General features: G+C 40.7%; 1 protein-coding gene across 2 annotated transcripts in view; it reads right to left on the bottom strand.

Moving 5' to 3' along the window:
- TMEM132D (transmembrane protein 132D) overlaps positions 1-18,483 on the bottom strand; it is a 264,377-nt gene that overhangs the window by 40,410 nt on the left and 205,484 nt on the right. For both annotated transcript variants that reach the window (XM_069871349.1, XM_069871348.1), the window contains one exon: positions 2,364-2,507. In XM_069871349.1, the coding sequence (XP_069727450.1) occupies positions 2,364-2,507 (144 nt within the window). The remainder of the gene's footprint in view (positions 1-2,363; positions 2,508-18,483) is intronic.

Here is an 18,483-nt window from a genome sequence, read left to right as displayed (position 1 = left end):
TTACGTATCTTTATCTTCATTAGATAAGATGTCTGTGAATAAGGCTTAGTCTGAAACAGAGCAGGTAAACTGGAAACTCAGAGACACATTTTCAATTAAGACCTCACTTTAAACTGGCAACTCATTTTAATGCTGCTGAAACCTGCCTTCCTGCTGTGGAGGAGTAACTCTAGTGGGAAGTTTGCAGAAGCTGAGAATGTCTTGATCTCTGACCTGTGCTTTCCTGTTTTTTATATGGGGCCCATCAGTAACATCATTCTGCAACAGTATATATGAATAATGTTAAGCTCACAAGCCTGTATCGGTATATTCACGTGCTTACAATTAATGATACATATATACTTGAGCAGTACCACCAATTTAACATCTTTGCCAGGGTCATTGTATACTACAAACTGTTGCATATTTATATCGGACAAAACCATTACACAAATACACGATGAACACGCCCCATCATTCCAATAAACTAAAACTTCAGGTAAGAAACCCAATTTTTAAAATATCTTCCAAATGATATATTTGCTTTCAAACTCTTTTCTCCAGCTTTCTAAAAAAAATTAGTTAGTTAATGAGTGAGATATTGAATGAAGACTTCAACCATTAACCTCCACAACATAAGACCGGGACCTCAAATAATTTCTTTCTGTTTTTAAACTTAGATTCAGTCCAACAGTTTGCTATATTTGGCAGATTAACCAGATTCAAAAGGGCTCCATAGAAGCAAAAAAAAAATGCCTCTATTAAGAGAGCCAGAAAGACTCGTTAAATCAGAAATATCAGCATGGTGGCTATTCAGATTAATAGAAACCCTGAGTAGATTCTAAAAGGGAAATGTAAAAAAAGTTGGACATTAAAATTGCTTGGGTTCATCTTGTGATTAGGAAATTATTGTGAAGAAATTATTTAAAACAAGCCCAGTGAGTGTAAAAATTACTATTTTTTGACAAAATGAAAGAAATTCTGTTTAGAGTTAGCTCAAGAAAGATCATTTAAACCTATACCCAGCTCCAATCTTCAATTATTGTGCTCCAAGTTCTCACTCCCTCTGTGAGATGAAGTTAATAAACTTGGAGGTATGTCTCAAACTCCCATATGACAGTAACAACCAAGAATCTACACTCATCTTTGCCTATAAAGGCAAAAAATGTCCAATGGGAAAAATCTTTTTCAGATAACAGGGCCCAAGAAGGCTTTCTTTGGAACTACCAACTAGCTTCAGCTGATTGAATCCAAATTAAAATGAACTAACATAACAGGAAGAAAGCTTAACATTCCAGTCAGCTTTAGGCTAAGGCAAATTTCACAAAGGCCAAGTCCTCAATATGGTGCAGTTCACAAAAGTTAATGGGATAACGGTGATTTTCAGCAGCCAGGAGGGTGCCTGCAGTATTTGCAATCGGTTTGTGACATGCTGGTTATGTTAAAAAATTTCAATTTTAACTTTTATTTGTAGCCACAGATAAGTTTGTACAGAGAGAAATGCTGCTGTAGACAAGCCAGCATTTCTGTCCCTGTGCTGGAATACTTTCCACCATGCCTCCCACAACACCGCTGCTGGCCGTACTCTTCCTCTACCACTAATATTGTGTTAGCCATTAACCAAGCTGAACAGGAATATGCAGATCTTCTTACAAGCTTTCAGTATAAGTATTGGTACAAGCCAACAGCCTTCAAGGAGCAACAATTTTCTTGAAGGTAGTCTGACTCTGAGACTTCAGTAATGAAAAGGCACTTAAAGGCATTCCTGTGAGCTCTTCCCTGAAAGGAAAGTGCACACCAAGAGTCAAAACTAACAGCAGAACTCAATTATTGCCTGCCATCTATCTTTCAATGAAGTTCAGACTATAGAGCTGTTGTACAGAGTAAAGCCACTGGTCAAGTGCTTTATCCAGGTGCTCCCAGTCCATGATTGGCGGTCAACATGTTTCCTGTGAGACACCCTCCTAGCAATTGTGACCAAAGAAAATCCCACATTTAAAGCTAACACTGTTTAAAATACACTGCTGGGTCAGTACTAAGAAGAGACTCAAACTTTGAGTCATAGAACTCCTGTTCCAATGTGGCAAACCAACTTCAGAGAAATTACGTCCCTTTCTGGAACATCAGCTGACAGCATTTCTGAACCTACACAGCTCATATAGCTGAAAAGTAAAAAGGTAAACTCTGAAAATACTTCAAAAGTGGGAAGTGACAGGCAATTCCAAGTAGTTGGCACGCAGGATGGAAAATGTGCAATTTTGTGCAAATTCGAGATAATCTTCCAGCAGTAGAACAGTTAGGAAGATGAAAGAACTTGTCACATTATAGAACACCACTGTTTTGCAGGGCCTCTGCCTTTGTGTAATGGACCAGTATGACCCTACCTTAATGACGTCTTCATCTGATGATCTGCACTCCACAGATTCCAGAAGATCAGTCACAGTCCCATCATCTTCCACAGAGATCACTTTGACAGGAACAGCCACTGTTTTCCCAGTGAGAATAGCTGTGTTCAGGATCTCTGCTTCCTAAGAGAAAAAAAAAAAAAGCCCCCTTAGTTAACATATTCTACTATCAATTCATCACTAGATTCATCTTTGCTTTAAATTCTAATAGCTATACCAAGAACTGCTCCAAGGGCAGCAGACAGGAAAGACAAATTTCCTCCCTTCAGCCTTGGAACAAAACTCCCAGTTTTGCTTCAGAGATGTTAAGATATTTTTCATGCCTTAATTGCTAGTTCATGAATGCTCATCAAATGTCAGATGATGAGCAACCTACCACCTGATGAATGGCCCCGAGCCACATAAACAGGTTGTACCTTGCGTCTAGCAATAGTGAAAAGTTCATCCTGAGGAGCTCACTAATGATATTGCTGATCACACAAAAATTGTCTTATGTCTTACTTTTTCACCCACAAAACCATTTTCTATTAATACTGGAATCCTATGACACTATTGGACAAATATTGTTAACATTTAGACCAAAGAAGCAGTGTATAATTGCTAGGGAATAAACGTTTGCATTGAGGATAGTCAGAAATCCACTTTATCCATATCTCCCGGGTGATCTTTTACAAATCCCCACAGTGCGGGGTGTCTTCTGCAATACTCACACTTCCTAACTTCCAGTCTGCAGATGGCCTGCAGAGGGATAATAACTGCTACAAAAGCCACTTGGTAGCACATTAAACCATCTGGCATGCAGGGTGTGCTCTAGGGTGGCTTCTGATGACACATTCAGTTGGACACTCAGGCTGGCCACGCGTATGGAAGAAACTCTGCTCTTAGAGGCAGGCTTTAGACTGCTCTTTAGGATGCACTGTTGGCATATTTAGCAATTCTCAGCCTGTAAATTGGGTTGGCAGCACTTCTTGTCATGGCAGATATCTAGTTTCCCCCTCTGCCTCCTAATGAATTAGTTTAAGAGCGCTACCATTCTGCTCCCGTGTAAAATATCACAGTACTGTGGGCAATCAGATCCTTGCCAGGTTTTCTGGGACTTCACCCTGCTCTTCTTAGGTAATGGTGGGCAAGCACTTATTCCCAGCTGTTTCTTTACCAATCAATAAGGCTCATAACAAAGCCATCCTCTCCTAAAAATGAAGGATGCTGAGAAGGTCTTGGGTTTCTTTAAAGAAAACAAGCTTTGCAGTGACATGCGTCACTGGTATGTCTTTGTTGTGATGATTACTGCAAAATGTATTCCTTCTTTTTGATTTATCACTTCTAATTTAAAGGTGCTGAGTTCTGATTATATGAGGAGCATGAGACTAAACAGCACTCTCTGCTACCTGGGTGTCACATTAGTCTCGCACAGCAGATACCACTGGCTTTTGCCAAGATACACCGAGAGCACAAATTGATGCCTGGATTCTTCCGCTCCTATTAGCAAGATACTGCTTGTTCCTGGAAACGCCTCTGATCTTTTCAGAAGTGTGCCTGCAAATCACAGACTATCCTGTAGAACAAGAGGCTCTTGATTTCAGCTGGCTCATGTGAAATAAAGGCTTCCAAAGCCCCCCAAGAACTAACTTCTCATTATCTAAATAGCTCACGCTATGAGCTCTGAGACTGACCTGATTTTACTTGTAGAAGACAACAAAGTGGGAGATTGAAACCAAGTTACCAGAAGATGATGACTCCTCCTACTGCCTCTTGGGCTAAAGAGGAGAAGCTGGGATTTTGCTCATCTAAAGGATGCAGATCAAAAATACCTTTTCCTGTTACTTAAAGAAACAGAGACACTTTATTCGGACTCAAAGCAATATTTTAAGCAATGATGAAAAAACCCTCCTGGTCTTTTGGTAGTTGCTTTGCTAAAATTTCCCCCTCCTCACCATGATCTTTAGGGGAGGGTGAAATAGGATTTCATGAAAAGAGCATTTAAGAAGAAAATTCTCTCCCTCCCTCAGCACAAAAGCCCTTCAAATATTTTGAAATTATAATTCATACAAAGGTGATAATATCTGCCTGTATCTCCTGTCTTGAGGGCACATTTGCTCTCTGCAGAGAATGTATTATTCAATCAACTGGGATCTGGGAAAGACTTGCAATTATGTTTCTAGGTACTTTTATTTTCAGATCTGGGCTTTGCAGCAAAGTTACTGCATGCAGGTTATTTAGATACTTTTGCCACTCTTCTACAGGCTCCACAGAGCTGCTAGTAGAGACAGCTTGACGGAACAAGTGCTATTAAGCATCCACAAAAATTACAGAATCCAGGAATTAGGTCAAGAATTTGCAAACACTTGGGAAGAAATCTCCATTCAGTGGGACTATTTGAGGCCATAGCACATGCCTAGTTCCTTGCATCTTGTACCAAGCTCAGAAGACCTGCTCCCCCAAGCAGGAATGGCCTTATTGCTCCAGTTGATACACTACAGCAGGATGCGTGCAATTACTTTGTGAAGCATAGGGAAGTGTAATAACCAAGCCTTTGAAAGAGTGTGATTAATGAGGTCTGCTTACCAAAGGCAAATGTAATTTCCCCTGGCAAGAGCTAGTAAGTGAGAATGATTCTCGCAAGTCTCAAGAATTTCCTCCAAGTTTCTGAATTTTCCAAGTGCTGGCTTTGGATATTCTGAATACAGTCTGCATCCTAGTATATCTGGTACCTGCCACTTCATGGAAACATAAAAACTGGCCACCTAGTACCTGAATATTTCACTGTCACTACTCCTTAGATATTTTCCTCCTTAGACACCTTCCAAAAGCATGGGCATAGCACATCTAATCCACAGGGAGTTTCTGCACGCCCAGAGACTCAGTTGGCTTCAAAGCTCAGTAACATGGTCTCAGGTTCTGCCCCAGAGCCTTCTATCTGAGGCTACAATCTATCAGATTTGTGCCTAACCCAACAGTGTGAGTGATCTCAGTGACTTCAATGAGAGTAACTAAATGCAGATTAAGTGTATTCATATCTGATTTGAAAGTAAGGAAGCAAATTTATATGTTGTCTTCATCAAACCAAAAAATCCCAGATTCAAAGTGTTATTGTTTTTGTCTGTATCCATGTTCTAGATCTACGTTCAGAACCACAGTGCTTCCCTAATGGCACAATGTGCAGCATGTGGCAGTAGTGCTGATTCTTAGACAGTCATAAAAACCTCCAAAACAATCTCTGTCTCCTCTCTCTCCAAAAGAAATGAGGGAGTTGAGGGGCAAGAATTAATGTCTGGAGTTCATAGAAAGGTCTGTGGTGACTTTCTGACTTTCTATCAGCAACTGCTTGTTCAATCCCAGGAGAACAAATCCACACAACATATCTCTAAAGTAAAAGAGGCACAAAGCAAGCTGTCAGTGGTCTGATGCTGTGCTAAACTGTGCTAGAATAACTGAGCTGTATATTCTGTTTGCAGAGTTTTCAATATCTCTGCTGAAAGTATGGACTTGGAGGGTGATTTCTTTAGGCACCTGGTTTGCATCTCACCCTTGAAGACAGAAGCACAATAACCGTTTACACCAATTTACACAGCAGGGACAGAGTAAAATGCTTCTTCAGTCATTTCTTTAATGGCTAGAAAGGGCTTAATGCTCCCCTAGTGAAAGCATATAAAAATCGTTTCATTTTGAAGAAACAAACATGATACTACTTATTTAGCTATGCAGAGATTTATAGTTCAGAGTCTCAGCAAGTAAAGGCTATAAATCTAAATATTTACTAATTTAAAAGTGTTACTTTTTGCTGCTTAAGTGATAAAAGAATCTTCTGAAGAAAGATTATGTTTTTTATCTGTAAGTAACAAAGATTACAGGAGATACGATGTCAGGGCATTGCAAGTTAGGAATAGTTATGCTTTAGCAAAGTTATAGCCAAGTATTCTAATGGCTAAAAGTTGATTCCCTGAGCAGCTATTTAAAAGATGCTGAACTTAGTCTCTAACTACTACGTAGCATATCTCTAATATCTCTATGATTCACATGCATCAGCCCCCCCCCAATAAAAAGAAATAATAATAGCAGTCAGAGAAAACCATTTTTCTCCATGTAACAGAATTGGAAGACCAAGCAATCTTTATTCTGAAATTGCTACTACATTAAATGGAGAAAAAAAAAGAGTAATACTTTTAAAGAAGATTCTAGAGTAAGCGTTCTTCGCCTACTGAAGAGTTTAATATTAAATAACTGAGCGTATTAAGCCCTCCAGCAGAAACACATTCAGATGTACACAGTAAGCATCTATTTAAGTAGAAATGCAGAAGTGAATACCTATTAGGTTTTTTCAATTTTAATTGGTAGCTTCCCTGCAGATATATTTTGCCTTATAATTTTGGAGGTGTAAAGGAAGGACTTTAACAATATCTTTATAAAACTTAAGCAATTTTTTTTTCTTCCCTTAGTTCTCTCTGTGTACACAATATTTCCGAACATTTGTATTAATAATGACTTTTACAAGAACTAAATACATAACTAACTCATGCTTAGCTTTGAGGCCCCACATCAGGTTTATGTGACAAAGTGAAGTTTAGTAGTTGCTGTCAGCATTCTTTTCCAAAAGCATTTTAGCATGATTCAAACATCATTTTCACGCTAAACCCCTGCTAGCCCTCCCAAACCTCACAATGCTACAAGCAGCAGCGAGCAAGGCACCAGCTTGTTTTCAAAAAAAGACCCGCAGACATGTTTCCTCAAAATAACTTGGACTGATCTGCAGCTCATACCCTTCAGGAGAAGAAGTACTTGTCCTGCTACCATGCACGCACAAGGAAAAAAGTATTAAAAAGACCCCACAACACTATAATATATGTTCTGTAAGCACAGCAGATCTCCTGTTATATTTTTTATTATAGTAGTGGAATATATTTTTGCCACTTAAATATCTAACTTCTAAAGTCAAGCAAGTTCCCTTTTGTTTTCAATAGATATCTTGGCTTTTGGCTTTACTATGTGCAAACTGCAATAGGGAAGAGAATAAAATGATCATTGAAATCTCCTGAAGTTCAGGGCATGCCACCAAATGAGAATGAATAGCTGCCTGAAAATCCATCCCATTTGGCACTCATTAATATCCCCCGTTTTCCACTTTTTTTCCCCTCTTTTCTATTAATCAGAGAGCACTAATCCAGGGTATCACCTTGAATCCTTTCATTATTTATTTTAAAAGGCCTAGATTTTGCTCCTCTTCAGCTAGCAGCCATCTTATTTATATCAGAGAATCCATGCTCCAGTCATGCATAACTAATTTCAAATCTTATTTAGCATCAAGTCTCAGAATTAAGAAGCTAAGTGACAGCTGTTTAATTAACTCCTTAAGCTGATTAGAAAGCATTACAGAAATCCCCCCAAGGAAGAGTTTATAACTGTCAAGAGAGCCCAAGGCCATGTTAATGCTTCTGTTTAAATTTAGTAAGCTTCTAAACCAATAAAATCTAAATGCTTGACATACTCATGGATGTGGTCAAATTCAGCTTTTTTTCCTCATGTTACCACTGCAAGGGTAGGAAATAAAAACAACAACATAGAAGGGATTTGAAAAGTCAGAAAACAGCAGTTGAATAAAAAACCCAAATAGATGCATCTCTCTAAAGGAGCTGCTGTGAGTTCATCCCATCTAACACTCCATTATACTGGATTATACTCAATGCGAGAGTAAAGCTGAGCTTGCACCTTAAATGCAGAGTCATCTCCCAGCTTCTAGTTGCAAGCACAAAGGTTCGTTCATTGGTTCTTAATACTCAAATCCACCTTTAATGATAAGATTATAGCAGCTGAAGTACAAGTTTTAGAAGCAGCTGGTGGGACTAGATACACGGAGGAGCAAAGGAACTAAAAATGCTCCAAAGCAAATTTCCTCAGTTGTAGTACAGTATTGTCAGCTCTGAGTTTGCAAAAAGCCTGAGTTCAGTCTTAAAGTATCATGGTACTTGGTATGAAAGCTTGGAATAAATAAAATATAATTCTAATTTCTTTATTTGCCCTGTGTTTTCTGAGCCTTTAGGATGCACTAAAAAAACCCCCAAACCAACAAAAACACCTCAAAGCTGTATTTCTTATGTGTCCAAAGGAACAAAGGAACTGGGGCCCAAAATAATACAGAATAATTTGTGAGGCCTTTAGTATAACTAGAAGAGTTGCAAGTACAAGTTGAAATACTTCAAGTGTGAGAAACGAAGGTGAAACCTGAATCAAAAATGTGAAAGATTGACATGAACTTCAAAGTTAGCTGTTTGGTTTAATGTAAGCACCTTTCATTGTGCAGAGTGAAATCTGAAGTCACTGGCAACGGGAGAGAGAAGAGGGATATATCAGCAAACTAATCACATTTATTTTAAGCACTTGCTACTTAATCAGGTTCCTTTTTCCTCAGTACAGGCAAGCGAGCTCCACAATCAGATGTGCTGACACAGGGTTAAAAAGGAGCATAAACAGAAGCCCAAATGCATGTTTCTCTGGTTATATTTACCTGCTGACTCTGAGTCTTCCACACAGCTGCTAGAGAGGGAAAAATGGATTTTTTAATAGCAAAATGTTATTGCAAAAGCATTGGTAAGAAAGAAATGGGTGGCGGAATCAATGCCTGAATATATTTTTCATCTTTTCTTTTTTTAGTCTGTGACTCCTCAAGAAGTTCAAACTGCCATGTGATGGGGGGAGGACTCACCTCCAGCCATGCTCTCACTCCTCCTCCTCGGGGCAGAATCAATGCTTACGGAGTGAGCAGACTTGGCAAGGATGAGCAGCAAAACAAAGTCGCATATACATATAGAGCCCAGCAATCACAATTTGCCAGATAAAAACAGAGAACAGACAATGGCTGCATTGTGCTGCAGGGAAAAAGCAACATGGGATAATCACAGAGACTGTCTGACCCTCCTACTGTCACGCACAAAGCATTTAGGAAAAATACCTAATTACATTTAATCTGAGAGTTATCTTTTGCAAAGCCTTTTAGCTGTATTATATTCTTACTAACAAACTATCATCCTTGTATAAATAGAATCTATCACTGCTAAGTTTGGGGAGGAGGGGGAAGAAAAAAATGTATAAGATAGTGCTGTGTGTAGTAAATAGGCAGAAAGGGAGCAAAATAACAGGCAGGTGTTGCAAAGGAAAAATGAGATCATTAATAAGATGACCAGCAGTGAAAGGTCTCTCTTCACACAGCTTGTGAAGTTCAGTAAAAAAGCTCAAGAAGGAAAGAAATGCATCTTAGAAGCAAAATCCAGGTGCTGTTGCATGTGCCTTGGTGAAGTGATGCTGGTAAATAGCCACATTTCACATTTGTGTGTTGTTCCAAGCAGGCAATTCTGGTTGGGGACATTGCCTATTATTGTGAGATGCAGTTCCACGACTTAAAGTGTTGGGAAAGCCAGGAAATAAATCACTTCACTAAGAGAGCAAGTGCTATTGCCTGTCGTGTCCCTTTTCCTTACCTTTGTCTGCCTTACATATCGAGGCTAGAATCGCCTGGAAACAGGGACCCTTTTTTTTTGGTCTTTGCGCAGCACTGTCCAGTCCACGGCTCAGATCTGATGTTAAGCTGCTGAACCCACTAACATCAGGTATCAGTTTTCTTGTAGGTGAAACACAGCAAGCACACAACAAACAGAAGAACAAAGTAGGGGTCCTAGGCGATTGCCTCAGTTTTTGCTGTCGTTATTTACAGTCCTGCTGCCAGGCTAAAGGCACACAGGGTTTTAATGTTTTTAGCAGTGGTTTTAAAGAGTAGAAGTGTGTCATTTTAAGTCTGTATTTTCTGCCAAAGATTTCTGGGAGCAGGAAGCACACAAACTACCTAAAGAAGGTAATGAACGACCTAAAGAAGGTAATGAACTATTTAGCAATGGGACAGCTTGCAACCATACCCAATAAGCTACCCAAGCCATACTGGATCTCCTTTACACTCAGCTCGCTGAGGAATCAAATCTTCCTGTGGGAGTTCACTTTTTCCTAGCTGTAGCATAAATGGAAATTTTAATTTGTCTCAGGTTAAAATGAGAAAGCCCCTTTAATAATTTGATGTCTAGCATTTAGGAATGGTGTTAGCTTATTTTGGCAAGTCCTCCTTTGGTGGTTTGGTGGTTTGCAGTGCTAAGTAGGCTACCATGATCCCAGGAAGCTGTCATGTACGTTGTCTGCTTATCAAAGGCAGAGACCTATGAAGCCTGTGAATTGTCAGGCTGCGGTTCTTCAGAGAAATTGCTAATTAATTCACAGCCTCCAAACTCTAACTCCATGAAGCTGCGTGCGCGTACTTGGTTTTGGTCTCCAGACAGACGGCTTTAGCTGATAATCAGCAAGGTTTGCTCTTAAAAGCAAACAAACAAACAAATTGGGGAGGATTTCTTCTTTGCTTTTCCCAAGCAGGCTGCCAGTACTTTTAGACATCATCGCAGGAGGGAAATGCATGTCAGATTGTCAAAGGAAGACCTTTCAGAAAAGTGGAGCTGGGAGATCTGGCCTAAGGTACACGAATAACACTGTGTCTGATGCTGCTGAATTGCTGAGACTGGGGAGACTGGTAGGGACATGTCATGCGAAATTAGCTAAACCCAATCAAAATTTCACACATGGGGTCAGTATCTCAGCTCCAGGATTGATGTGCCAGCATGAAGGCTCTTTTGATTCTCAAGCCTGCAGTTAGGAAGCCTAATGCAGAGGTTTGGTGCCTGCAGGGGTTTTGGAGCTCTGTAAGGGGTGGACGATGTGATGTGATGTAGGGATTTCCAGCAACAAAATGAAAGCTCTAGGATATCACTTCAAAGAAAAGATGCCAATGAGACTCTAGCAATGCAGTTTTGCAGAGTAAATATTTGTTGCGATGTGTAGCAGAGCCAGAATGACTGGGGTCAAACTGACTGAAACAGCTTCGCTTTCATGGAGGGAAGCACTAAAAATCTCAAAAGAAACCACTGATCTTGTTTAATATGGTGGGGTTTTTTATTCTCTTTCTGCCACAGCTTGCTGCTGTCATTCCCACTTTGTATTCTGCGCTGCACATGAATCCTTCCCGTCTTCTACACCGCTCTAACCCCCGTGCCCTCCATGGTCTAAAGGGAATTCCGAGGGCCACAGCCGGGGAATCCTTTCCCATCTGCCATCCAGCTCCTTGGGGTTTGGCCAACCAGGAGCAGATTAGTGCAGCCATCGGGATGCAGAAATATCCAGCAGAGAAATCTGACAGGTTCTTTTCTGGGTTTTTTTCTGCTTTGCAGAACCAGACAGTGATGATGTCTGCATAGTTCCCTGCCTGCACGCTCTGCTCCTCTGTGGCCCCCGAGGTAGGGGACAGGGCAGCGTTCCGTGCCACTGGGAACCCCTCCTGCCCTGCTCCTCGCTGGCTGCTCTGGCCACAACCACATTTCTGCACTGTCACAGCCAGCAAAGGAAACTCTGAAAGAGAGCTGAATTTGGGAAAAGTGGGAGACAGGCAGTGAGGAGGAATGCAAGGGAGAGAACAGGAGAAGGGGGTAGGGAAGAAAAGAAACTCCCACATGGATTCTGAAGGATATGCTATCCACTGCCTGAAGAAAATAGAGAAGTACTGTCCCACCTCACTTTATTAAAGCACATAAGGCTTTGCAAATTTCCATATAGTACTATACACGTATCAAACATGCAATGGATGCTGGGCACAACTGATAATTGAAGCTGTTGTTCTAGCAGTGAGACCTCCCTGCTCACATACCTCTCCCACTCCATTATCCATTCTCTGCCTCCCACACAATCACATGTCGGATGAAGCCTTTTTCTGCACAGACTAAAACTATTGATACTATGGATTAGGGATGCATAAACAAGTCCATAATCACAGTGGCTACATCAGCTTTCTCAGAAAGATATTTGTAAGTGCTTATTCACAGAGATACAAATGACATGTCTTTATGCAGCTGGGGAACAAGGTTTCTGTAAAAAGCTTCCCCAGACTCAGGCCGTGTGGGAATCAGGTCCCATCAGAGTACCCTGAGATATGTGAAACAGATGGAACAAAAGGAGATTCAGTGTTTTATTTTCTGAATAAGTTTAAATTTTTCTATTGTTTCACTAACAAATTCACACCTGAAATCAAGTTCAGTATTATCCTGGAACATGTGATGATACATCTGCTGAGGTCTGTCTGCCAGTGCTTTATGCAGAGTTTTCTTTGTACTTTGAAGCCCTGCTGTGAAACATTCAATTATTTTCACATACCAAGCTGCTGCCATGAGTTTGCCATGGTGAGTCATGGTTCCTTTGCCAGCCACATGTTTTCACTGACCTATCTAAAGCCTTACTGATGTGGGCAGAGGCACAGATGCAGCCTTCCTCATTACAGATTTCCACAGAGGACTCCCCTCAGCTGCTGGCTTGCCAAGCACTGCCTTAAGATCCAGCACCAAACACACAGTATCTACTTTATTCTTTTGAACTCAGGATCTTGATAGCCCAGGCACACAGTGCAAACACCTCATTTTCACCTCAAAGTCTGTGACATTTTTGCCCTGTCCCACCTAGCTGCTCTATTACCTCCTACAATTTTCTCAGCTTTTAATGTCTACCAGTCAGCTCTTTCACCAGCACATTTGTGTGTTTCCACATGAGCCTGCAGAGCTAGTTACTTTACAACACTCTTTAAAATTCAGCTCTGCCATAATGACTACAGGATGTTGCAAGTCTTGAACAGGCAAGTTTGCTCCTCTCCTCCTATCTCTCACAACTTTAGTTTAACTCTGTGAGGTTGACCAAGACCTGTCAGCAAAACAGGTAGATCAAGGTGCACATAGAATCATAAAATCATAGAACAGTCTGAGTTGGAAGGGACCTTAAAGATCACCCAGTTCCAACCCCACTGCCAAGGGCAGGGACACCTCCCGCTGGATTCGGCTGCCCAAGGCCCATCCAGCCTGGCCTTGGACACCTCCAGGGATGGGGCAGCCACAGCTTCCCTGGGCAACCTGGGCCAGGACCTCACCAACTCTCACAGCTAAGAAATTCCTCCTTATGTCTAGCCTAAATCTGCCCCTCTCCAGTTTATACCCCTTGCCCCTAGTCCTATCACCACAAGCCTTTGTGAACAGCCTCTCCCCAGCTTTCTTGTACCAGTACCTTTCCAGCACCTTCAGGTACTGAAAGGTCACTATAAGGTCTCCTCAGAGCCTTCTCTTCTCCAGGCTGAACAACCCCAACTCTCTCAGCCTGTCCTTGTATGGGAGGTGCTCCAGCCCTCTGATCATCTTCATAGCCTCCTCTGGACCCGTTCCAACAGTTCCACCTCCTTCTTATGTTGAGGATTCCAGAACTGGACACAATAATCCAGATGAGGTCTCACAGGAGAGGAATAGAGGGGCAGAATCCCCTCCCTGGCCCTGCTGTCCACGTTTCTTTCAATGCAGCCTAGGATACGGTTGGCCTTCTGGGTTGCAAGCGCACATTGCTGGCTCATTTCGAGCTTCTCATCAATTAGCACCCATATGGTGTTTATAAATATATAGAGAGGTTCAGTTCCCTCCATGTCTACAAAGCACGTCTCAGAGAAGAAAGCCATTTTGCATTGTCTACAATAACAACAATCCTAACACATTTATCAACTCTCACTTGATTTTCACATAATTTTAAAAGTTCTGCTGTCAACCTTGAACTTTCTCAGAGTGAAATCTGAGGAGCAGTATGGTTAGGAGAGCTGCCCAAGCCTCCACACAGAGCCACTGGCAAAAGCCGGAGCAGTCTCTGGAGCTCAGCCATCCCATGTCCCCTGATGCACATGGAAAATCCTGATAGCAACATAGAGGATGTACAAAGCATGGTGGGAAGACAAGGAGAAAATGATGCAGTGACAATGAGAAAAAAGCAGATTTGCAAGGATGAAATCTCCTTCAATGTGGCAATTACTATAAGTTTCTGTGGCAGAGCCAGAGAGCAAGACCAAACTAGTTTTTCACGCTTAAACAGAAGAAAGAGATCTATAAGGAAAAACAGAATTCTGTTCTTCTGGTCACTCTGCAGAGGAGAAGTGACAAAGTTGCCTGTCCTAAAATTGCCTTACAGATCGGCCTTGTAGTTTTTGTAGCACATTCATATTTAGGAATGTCAAGCAATCAGCATCCTGAGCTAAATTGGGACCACGGCAGGGGCCCTGGAAACGTGCCTCAAAACCAAAAATTCATTCATGAGCAGAATAACGGCAGACCAACGGGGAAGCCTGCGGCCAATGGGCTCTGCTGGGTTAGTAATTAGCTCTTCATTTGAACTTTAAACAGAAACACAAAAATAAACTATGGGGACATTCAGAAAAAATATGATGTTCCAGCTCCCATATGGCAAATGGGGCCAAAGTCTGCTCTGAGACATGTGACCATGACCTTCACGAGGGCACCACGATGCCCGGGGCAGAATTTGGGTTACAGTATGTCCTTAGAAAAAAATCCATGACAGAGACTGAATAAGGACGCCAGTCCCTGCCTGTAGTGGCAGTTGTAGTTGTACCCTCATGCCACCATGGGTAAACTCAACCAATCCCTGTGTCGCACCATGTGTTGAGAAGGGCACAAACATTGCATTTACGTGAACAAAAGCAGGCAACTGTCATTTATCCACATGTAGCTTTGCTTATAATGTTGCCATCTCTGCAGCTAAGGAGCCCAAAATTTCATCTTTTCACATTTAGTATTTGTAAGGAAATTTGGATATTTTTTAATAAAGATATTTTAGTGCCTGGGTTTCAGTGGCATTACTGTTTTAGAATTTTTTTCTATGTGAATAGTAAGTGACGACAATTACTGCCAGGTCCTCTGCAAATGTAAATGGGTGCATCTTTGCTGATCTTGCAGATACGCCACTACACTGACCCATACATTTATTTTCCCTGCCATAAATAAAGGCTATAGTACAGGACAGCACAAAAGTCTGAATCAAGACAGAATATTTTTTGGTCTGATGAAGTAGGCAGAGAAAGAAAGTAGTGAGCCTGCAAGCTCTGCTTTGATCATTTAGCCTTTGCAGATTTGTGACAAATTGTTTTTTCTGCATGAATCTGAACTGATACAGATTTACATGAGTAGTTAAAAAGCAATACCGGTTGGGAAATAAAATCCCTAACAGCACCACAGAAAAGCAATAAACTTAAGAAGCTGTTAGACAGACAGAAGAATGATCAGAAATGCCTTACAATAGAAAAAAAAATTAATAACAGAGAAAAAGAGCGGTTGGACACTTGTAAAGCTGGTTGTGGCAGGCTGAAAGCAGGGAATCCAAAAAGTCATTAGAAAAAAGACATGAAGAGTCTTGTAATAATATCCTGGGGAACAAGCATGCTGCAGATTCAATACCTTTAAGACTATATTGTATATTCTACAACAATTATTTAATGTCTAATCCTTCTGGAATGATTGGTAGAGAACTTATGTTAGTGTCAGTCCAATGTCCTCAAGAAAGTAAATCTGGACTTGACATCAAATTACATATTTTGTACCCAGGACATTTGCAGTATTTTCCTAATCTGATGTATACAGAGATCTGTATCCAATAATTCTTCTGATGTCAGTGCAAGAGTAACAGCTTCTTTTGCTATCTGCAGCTTACTCTCATTTTAGATTTGAGAAAAAAAAGTCATATGAATAAAGCACTATATTAAGAACTAGTCACTCTACTATGATTAGGAAGTTGTAAACCTGAACATTTCCAGGCTGCAACACTCACACTGATAATAAATGCTGGGTTTTGTAGTGTCAGATGACTGCAGAGGAGGCTGTTTCCAGAAATCCAGAAAGGACTGGGACCCATACTGTATCTGACAACCTCAACAGCAAAATTCTCACTGGTTTTACTTAGTGTAAACCTGATGACTAACAGATCATCTGTCTTACTGAGATAGGATAGTCCATAACCTTAACCAAGTGCAACTAAAAGTATCTCAAGGTCCTAGCTTCTTCTTGCAAATTTTGAAAATTAAGTAAGAGATGCTTGAAGAATGTTTTTTTTCTAGATAACTTGTTCAGAGGTATGTTTACAGTTAGGAAGGAAGGGGAAGGTACAGAGCCTTTTACTGATAGTTTATAAAGCCCTTGATCTGATAAATAACTACCTCCAGATGCCAACATTGAGCCTGGTGTGACCATTTATCACCTTGTTACCAGCTATACAGACTGCCTTTAGGTATTTGCTCCTGCAGGAGCCAAGTTGATAAACGGTTGCAGTAGGCTCCATACTGGTTTTTGTCAAGCTTATTTATTGGATTAAAAAAAGAAGAAAATCTTTAGATGACAGCAATAAAAGCTTGTTTCTTCTTCAGGTGTCGCTAGACACATTGGACTGAAATAATCTCACTTTTCGTTTTATTAACTTAGGTTTTCCTGTTTGTTCGAAATGTACTACAAGCTAGGGGCCCTGCAGCCAAAAGCTCCACAAAGCTTCTGACCTACCTTGATAATATGACAGTTTTGCTCAACAAAAGCCTGTTTTCAAGAATCAGAGTTGGTGTGATGGCTTGCACTAGCTTTAGTGAGATCTAGTTTAAGCGCTGACCAAACTGAATTAATAACTTATCAGGGGTTGAATGGTAACCACAATCCCCTCATCATTTAATGCTTCTTTTCTGCCCTTCTGCTTTCTACATTAGGAAGTTCCTCCAATGCCCCCAGCATTTCACCTGCCTTTTCATAAAAATCAAATCCTCTTTTTTCGCTTTCTTTCTCTAATCTCCTTTGACTATTTTGCTATTGATGTTTAGGCCAACTGAGAAGGGCCCCAACTGGGCTAAAAGGTTGATGCAAGAAAAAAGATGACTGAGAGGCTACAAGAAAGATTCACACAGGATGATCATTGGTTTGGTGAAAGGGAGCAGAGGCAGGAGATTCATAGTCTTGCACCACAAAACTAAATGTGAAAATTATGAGATGGCAGGGCTCAAAACAAACAGCAGATAATGTCTTTCATATCATATAACTGAATCATGAAATTCATTGCCACAGAACAGAGGAATGTTTGCATAGATTGACCTTCATTGCAATTTAAAGAGAAATTAAGTAAGTTGATGGAAGAGAGAACCAGATCACACTTCCAGAGGACAAAACATGCTGAGTTACACAACATTAGCAATTAGCACTGGGGAAACCGCACCTCGAATCCTGTGTTCAGTTCTGGCCCCTCACCACAAGAAGGATGTTGAAGCTCTGGAGTGAGTCCAGAGAAGAGCAACGAAGCTGGTGAAGGGGCTGGAGAACAGGCCTTATGAGGAACAGCTGAGAGAGCAGGCTGCCCACTGAGGTGGTTGAGTCACCTTCCTTGGAGGTGTTTAAAAGATGAGTGGATGAGGTGCTGAGGGACATGGTTTAGTGGTTGATAGGAATGGTTGGACTCAATGATCCAGTGGGTTTTTTCCAACCTAGTGATTCTGTGATTAAAAACACCTTAATTTGCTCATATCATTCCCATGGTACCTGCTATTTGCCACTGCTGGACATGAGGAAATGGATTAGAAAAATCTTTGGCCTTAGCCAGTGTGATTTTCTAGATAGAAACAGTACTGTATGTACTGTAATTGTAGTTTAAAAGCAGAACTAAAACTTCTTCTCATAGAGTTGGTCAGCTGTTGTCCTGCTTTCAGGGACCCATTTTATAGATAGACTTGAAGAATTGTATTGGTTAATAGAATGGATTTTGGCATTACTGGAAAATATAAGCCTTCAATATGAAATATGAAATTATTCCTGATTAATTCTTTTATGAGCTTAGACTTGCAACTGATTTAATACTGCTGGATAATTACTTCTATTATAACTGTGCCTTTGATTTTTAATTAACCATACAAAGTTTCTCATTCAAATCTAATATTACCTTTGTTAACACTGTCAACTCTCTGATTAGAGATTCCGTACACATTAAACTTTGATGATCAGAACTTAAAGTCTGCTTTTCCACAACTGTGTGAGCAGATTCCACATGAGGTTTATTTATTCTACATAATAATCTACAAAATATTGCCTTTGGTGTCCTGAACATCGCTCTCTGCTAGGTAACCCCATTGCCTTAGTACTGCTGCTCTCACATCACCCTGTCTGACTCACATGACTCCCCGGATACTAATTTG

The sequence above is a fragment of the Phaenicophaeus curvirostris genome, chromosome 17 (genome assembly GCF_032191515.1).
Source record: "Phaenicophaeus curvirostris isolate KB17595 chromosome 17, BPBGC_Pcur_1.0, whole genome shotgun sequence".
NCBI classification, from domain to species: Eukaryota; Metazoa; Chordata; class Aves; order Cuculiformes; family Cuculidae; genus Phaenicophaeus; species Phaenicophaeus curvirostris.
The sequence above is the reverse complement of the archived record's forward strand: the minus strand, read 5'-3'. Positions and strand labels throughout refer to the sequence as shown.